Source organism: Otolemur garnettii, unplaced genomic scaffold, assembly GCF_000181295.1.
Source record: "Otolemur garnettii isolate 467f Iridium unplaced genomic scaffold, OtoGar3 scaffold00020, whole genome shotgun sequence".
Lineage (NCBI taxonomy): Eukaryota > Metazoa > Chordata > Mammalia > Primates > Galagidae > Otolemur > Otolemur garnettii.
This window is the reverse complement of record NW_003852415.1, coordinates 1,135,184-1,142,039: the sequence shown is the minus strand read 5'-3', so window position 1 is coordinate 1,142,039 and position 6,856 is coordinate 1,135,184. Positions and strand designations below refer to the sequence as shown.

Below are 6,856 nucleotides of genomic sequence, written 5' to 3'. Positions count from 1 at the left end.
AATGCCACGGCACTCTACCCAGGGGGACAGCTTGAGGCTGTGTCTCAAAAAAAAGAGGAGCATGGCTAGTCATGTGGACAAAGCTAACCTTGACCTTCAGGGGAAGGCCAGCCTCTGTAAGCCCCATCTGATGAGTCTCCAGGACTCCAGGAGGGTGGGAAGCCACCCTAGGCCACCCCAACTGTGTCTGGAAGCCCTTTGCTCTGAGATCTGCCCACCCTTCAACCTGGCCACTTTGCTCCCTGCAGAACGGACCAAGGTCTATGCCAATTGAAATGTCTCCACCAAAGCCATCCCTGGGGAGAAGTTTAGAGCCAAGACAAATCATCAAATGTGAACCTCATTCCTTTCCCCTCAATAATTTTATACAAAGGAGAAACATCCACTGTGGTCTTAAAGGAGAAAGAAGTGATCACAGGGCCACCGGGGAAAGGGGACCAGGGGCGGGAGGAGGTGCTAGAAGTCACCCAGGCTCCAAGTGCCTAAGTGGGCCCGATGGGACGAATTTTTGGCTTGTATCATTAGAGATCGTCGTCCTGGCCTCCTCTGCTCCCTCACCCCTTCCTTGCCACACAGCACCATCCCCTGCCCAGCCCCTAGTGTGGCAGTTGCTGGCAAGTGCCCAGAGAAAGGCACTGCTGCCTCCCTGATCTACCTCCCTGCCTCTCTCTGCTCAGATGACAATGAGTGTCTGCGGGACCCCTGCAAGGGGAAAGGGCGCTGTGTCAACCGCGTGGGTTCCTATTCCTGCTTCTGCTACCCTGGCTACACACTGACCACCACTGGGGCCACACAGGAGTGCCAAGGTAAGCCAAGTCCACCTCACCCTGGGTTGGACATAGGAGAGGACACATGCTGGCCCAGCCCTGCAGTCTCGTGGGGCTGGAAAAGGAACCAGACGCTCAGTCCCCCAGCCACAGTGATGCAGAGAGAGCCAGACTCTGGCCTGGGCCCGGGAGAAGCTGACCCGATGCTGGGAGCAGAAGAAGAGGTAAACATCCAAAAAGCTGCAATGCACTCAAAGGCCCCAAGGAATTGTGGCTGGAGCCAAGAAAGTGAGAGGAGCAGGGGACATGGCTGGAGATGGGGACTGAATGCCAGGTCCTCAAACTCCAAGTAGTAAGAGCTGCTTTCATTTGGGTGAAGGAGGGCGACTCATGAGGATGAGCTGGAGCCATGGTCAGGCTGGGGAGTGGGTGTGCCTTTGAGAGAAGCGCACTTGGCCCCAGCAGCTCAGAGACACCAGCAAGGCTCTGAACTTCCCTGGGAAGGCCTGCCCCACTGCTAAGGGACTCCTAATAAACATGCTTCCAACACAAGCCCTTTAATAATACTGAGCACTCTACATACATTTTTATGAGTGAGTTTACAAAGTGCAAAGCAGCACTTTCCAAGCAGATTCATAACCCAGTTGGAATCCTTCTCCTCAAGAATGGCCCTGGCTGTCCTCACGGCTCACGTTGCTGGTTCTGGCCAGCACAGCCCAGCAGTCATTCACAGACCCCTCCCAAGGAGATGAGGAGAGCTCTGTATCCTCCCACTGCCAGGGTCCCCTTGGGTTCTAATCCCCCAAAGATCTGGTCTGCTGAAACCAAAGCCATTCAGGTCCTCACTCAATTATGGGAGGGCGAGAAGTAGGGGAGACAGGCTACCAACTTAACAGCAGAGTGGGAGAATCGTGCACATCATTCACCGGGGACTCAAGAGTTGAGTACCTATGTCCCAGACACTGTGCCAAGCTCTGCGGGTGCTGAGATGAATGAAGTAAGAGCCACAATACTGTAGGATCTAGATGAGGAAGCAACTGGTTCTGTGCGAGAGAATCTGGGAGGGTTTCCCTGAGGGTGGTGCTTAAGCTGTGGCTGAATAATAACTGCTACCATTTAATGAGCACTTATTATATACCAGCCCTGTCCTGAGCATATTACTATGTGAAGTTCATCATCCCAACTCCATGCAGTAGAAATGCTTATTTCCATTTTATGGTTGAGTATATTGGAGCTCAGAGAGATGAAGTGAAATACCCAGAGACTCACACCTTGTGGTGGCAGAGCTGGAGAGAGAATCACATCACTCCAAAGTACGGTTTGCTTCCAACAACACGTTTCCTTCCCATGGGATGTTAGGACTAGGAATGGAAGGCACAGGTGAGGGCAGGGGTGTTCCAGGGAACGAGATCCATTTCTGCAGAGACCTGAGTGGTGAACAGCCCTGGCATGCTCTGGGAATAATGACAGATTCCGTGTGCCTGGAGCAGGGGGACTTGGAGAAAGCAGCAGGATTTGAGGCCAGTTTGTGAAGTGTCTCTAGTGCCAGACTGAAGTGCTTGGATGCTGTCCCACACGCAGTGGCTGCCAGTAGAGGTTTGTGAGCAGAAGGGTGGTGATTCGGTCAGCTGGCTTTCAGGAGGTGACTCAGGCAGCAGTGCTCTGAGCAGGCAGGAAGGGTGGGAGAGAAGCTGGGGGCAAGGGACTTCTCCAGAGTCCAATTGACCCCGCCTGGGGAACTGGACCAGGACGCACAGTGGCTGCTGCAGGGAACCGTGTCTCCAGGACTGGCCTAGACAAGGGGTTCCACCATGTGCTGGCCTCGGTGACCAGGATGTCTCTGCCAGCTCCAACAGCTTGAGGTCAGCTGTCAAGTGCTTCTCCCCATAGGACTTGGCTGCCCCTTAAAGAGGGTTTATCTGAGATAACACCCACTTCCTAAAGTTTGCCGGTCTCATATGTGGTATCTTGTTATTTCAAGGATTCAATATTTGTTTTCAAGTTATTTAAATAATTATATAATTAATATAAATTATTAGTTTATACCATATAAATGAATTTAAATATAGTTTACATACTAAATATCTAAGTAAATGTTCACTAGTAAGTGTAAGTGTCTGTTGTACATTATCCCATGGTTTCCTCATCAGTGAATTTCTTGTTCCTGTCTGTTGCTCAGTTTCCCAATGGAGGTTGCTGTTTTCTCGTGTGGCTTCTTCAGAGTCCCTTACATACATATTCTAGGTATTAGGGTGGTTTAGTGATTACACCTTTTCCATTTTGTTCTCTGTCCATTAACCTCACCCATATATCCTTCTTTGTACAGCAATCCTTAATTTTAACGTATTGAATTTCACCTTTTGACCTTATTTTTTATGTTTTAGGGGCTTTATTTAAGAAGTCTCTCCCTACCCTTAAATCACAAAGATATTCCCCTATACTTTCTTTCTTTAAGGTTATAGTTTTGACTTTTACGGTATATTTTAATCCATCTGGAGTCCATCTTTGCATGGATGTTAAGTACCTTTATTTTTTCCATTTTTCTCCACAGAATGAGTCTGTTTTCCTAGCACCATCTATCAGGCAGTCATCCTGGCCCCACGGGTTAATGGATTGGGGTCTTTGTCAAGTTCCTATCAAGAGATTAGATTTTTTTTTTTTAGACAGAGTCTCTGTCACACTGGGTAGAATGTCATGGTATTATAGCTCACAGAAACCTTAAACTCTTGGGCTCAAACGATCCTCTTGCCTCAGCCTCCCAATTATCTGGGACTACAGGCACCCACCACCATGCCGGGCTAGTTTTTCTATTTTTAGTAGATACAGGGTTTCACTCTTGCTCAGGCTGGTCTCGAACTCCTGAGCTCAGCATCCCAGAGTACTAGGATTAGAGGCTTGAGCCAGCGCGCCTGGCAGGAATAGACCTCAAAGCGACCATCAGTTATTTCAGAATTATCTGAAGAGTTATAACAATGCAGATTCCTGGACCTGCCAGCACTGCAGGGCCAGGATCTCTGAACAGGCCTAGCAGTGTGCATTTTACACCTTCTGCCGGTGGCTTTGCTGTACACAGGAGTTTTATGATGTATTGTCCAGATGAAAACTTTGTCCACAACAAATGATTACTATTCAGTTCCTTTGATAAGTACTCATTGGGGTTCTGTGATGGGCGCCAGAGACTCTGAGATAATCAGGCATGTTCCCAGCAAGAGAGTGAATGAATAGTTGTGCTGAGGGCTGGGTCCTAAGGAACCCTGGAAAGGGGCATTTGGGTTAGAGGGAAGAGGTTAGCCTCGCTGAGAGACAAGTGAGAAAAAGTCACAGTGGTGGGTAGGAAGCCACTTCAGGCTGGGGGACAACACAGACAAAAGCTCAGAAGCAAGTCCTGTGTGGTCGAGGTGAGGAGGAGTGTGGGAGGCAGGAAATGAAGTGAGAAAATCAGGCGTGAGCTTGTGAAAATTCTTACAGGCTAGGTTGAGGAGCTTGGATTTTATGGGGTAGGTTTAATGCTAGAATAATAATAACAGCTAACATTTCTTTAGTGTTTACCTTGTGCCAAGAAGGCACTGTGCTAAGCTCTTCACCTGGATCATCTCATTTAATAGGCACAGGGACTCTGAAGTGTTTGAATCAGTCTCAGCTTTTAGGGGGTGGCTGGAAGGTGAGGTGTTGATTAATTTGACTGCGGGGCAGGAAATGCGGGGTGGCTACAAGACCCAGAGTTGATACATTAAACAGTCCTTGAAATGAGAGTAGGGATCTGCTGGCTATCAAGGTGAGGGAAGACACTCCAAGTAGATGCGTTTGTACGAGTGAAGTCTCGGAGGTTCTGACCAGTGAGATGTGCTATAGCCTAGGCTCTTCCAAGAAGCACACGCTAACTAGCAAATACAGCAAGGCCGAGCCCAGGTGCCAAAGGCTTCACAGGCCACTTTGCAGCAGGACTGGAGGGAGGGGGAAGCCCGGGTAGGGGGTTAAGCAGAAGATGTGACCAAGGTCGGGCTTTAGAGCCTTTATGGAGCACCAGTTGCTTGGACAATGACATAAACCATGCCCTGCAAATCCAGGGCTGCCCAAAAGGCTCTTTCTCATTGGCTGCTTAACTGCTAACCTTTGAGAAAGTCCGTAAGAATTCTAGGAGCGGCTTGGTGCCAGTAGCACAGTGGTTACAGTTCCAGCCACATACACCGAGGGTGGTGGGTTTGAACCCAGCCTAGGCCAGCTAAAAACAATAATGACAACTGCAACAAAAAATATCTGAGCATTGTGGCATGTGCCTGTAGTCCCAAGCACTTGGGAGACTAAGGCAAGAGAATCACTTCCAGGGGTCCTCAAACTTTTTAAACAGGAGGCCAGTTCACTGTCCCTCAGACCTTTGGAGGGCTAGATTGTGGACCCCAGAATGAGTCGGCTGCTAAGCAGGATAGGCAGCAGTGGCTATAGGACCTGGCGGGCCGGATAAGTGTCCTAGGCAGGCTGCATGTGGCCCACAGGCCATAGTTTGAGGACCCCAAGAGTTGGAGGTTGCTGTGAGCTGTGACGCCACAGCACTCTACTAAGGGTGACATGGTGAAACTCTGTCTCAACAACAACAAAAAAAGAATTCTAGGAGCAAGGCCAAGTAGGGACTTCGCTGGTCTCCTCATGTCAGTTGCCTCAAAGTGGAGGTTTTTCCAAGGTCTTGGTGATTACCAAGGAAAGAATTTCAGGAAGCACTGCATAAGCTAGGCAAGCAGCAGCTTTCTATTGTAAGTGAAAGTACACTCTTGGAAGGAAGTGAAAGCAGCTGCCTGGGGAGGGAGAGGGGTTTTGGTCTTTTGATGTCTTCCTAATTAAGGGGATTAATATTCAAGAACAAGCGGTTGGGTTTTACTAAGAATTTGAGTAGTAATTCCTAGAATTACGTTCCTTCCTATTTTCATACTTTATATAGTTTATCTCAGAACTGTCAAGGGCAGAGAAATTTTAAAACCATAATGTAAATGATATTGTAATTAACCAAAGTTCTTCTCAGGTGACAGAGATAGCTGGTTCTTGCAGTCATCAGCTCTTCTAATTAGCTTCTGCTTGGAGGTTGTTTGCTTTAATACCTGCCCCCTCTGTAAGCCCCTGCCTCTGGGTCTCGGCCCTGCCTCCTGGTCTCCTCCTCTAACACTCATAATCATGCCATGTGGACTGCCACCTGACCTCAAGACCAGCCCTCACATCAGCGTGAGGATACATTGAGAAGACTCCCCTGGGCCTCAGAGTTGCCTCCTCCCAGGGAGGGGCCTGAGCTAGATGGTCTCAGGCTTGACTCAGAGCCCATCCAGCCAATATGGCTACAGCAAGGATGCCTTCCCCTCTCGGGCCTCAACACTGATGCCCTTGTCCTTGGACTCTGAAGTGATGCCCCAGGACCCCCTCCAGGCCAGCTGTGACTCAGGACTTTTCTGTCTGTTCATAGATGTAGATGAGTGTGAGCAGCCAGGAGTGTGCGCTGGGGGGCAGTGCACCAACACGGAGGGCTCATACCACTGCGAGTGTGATCAGGGCTACATCATGGTCAGAAAAGGACACTGCCAAGGTAAGGAATGGAAAGAAGGGAGGTGGACTGCACCCCACCATCCCTTGGGCCCTGCCCATACACTGCTTCTTGCCACTTCCCCTTCAAGCCCGCCCCTATGGGCAGAGACGTCTATCCAAATTCCAGACCTTCCCATCCCCTCAGTGAAATTTTGGTATCCTGTCTGCCCCCCTGCAGTAGGGGAGCCCAAGGCCATCATCTATGTGACACCTTGGGAACATCTCTATGTACTTCTGCCCCCTTGCCTTGAAAAATGTGCCCTTCTGGGCAGCACCAGTAGCTCAGTGGGTAGGGCACCAGACACATATGCCCAGGCTGGCAGGCTTGTACTCGGTCTGGGCCAGCTAAACAACAATGACAACTGCAACAAAAAAATAGCCAGGCATTGTGGCAGGCGCGTATAGTCCCACCTACTTGGGAAGCTGCGGCAAAAGAATCGCTTAAGTCCAAGAGTTTAAGGTTGCTGTGAGCTGTGATACCATAGAACTCTATCGAGGGTGACATAGTGAAACTGTCTTAAAAA

General features: G+C 49.5%; 1 protein-coding gene across 1 annotated transcript in view; it reads left to right on the top strand.

Moving 5' to 3' along the window:
• Nucleotides 1-6,856, top strand: part of LTBP2 (latent transforming growth factor beta binding protein 2) — a 101,014-nt gene that overhangs the window by 79,039 nt on the left and 15,119 nt on the right. Inside the window, exons 19-20 of the mRNA XM_023511488.1 lie at nt 678-806; nt 6,214-6,333. Of these exons, the coding sequence (XP_023367256.1) occupies nt 678-806; nt 6,214-6,333 (249 nt within the window). The remainder of the gene's footprint in view (nt 1-677; nt 807-6,213; nt 6,334-6,856) is intronic.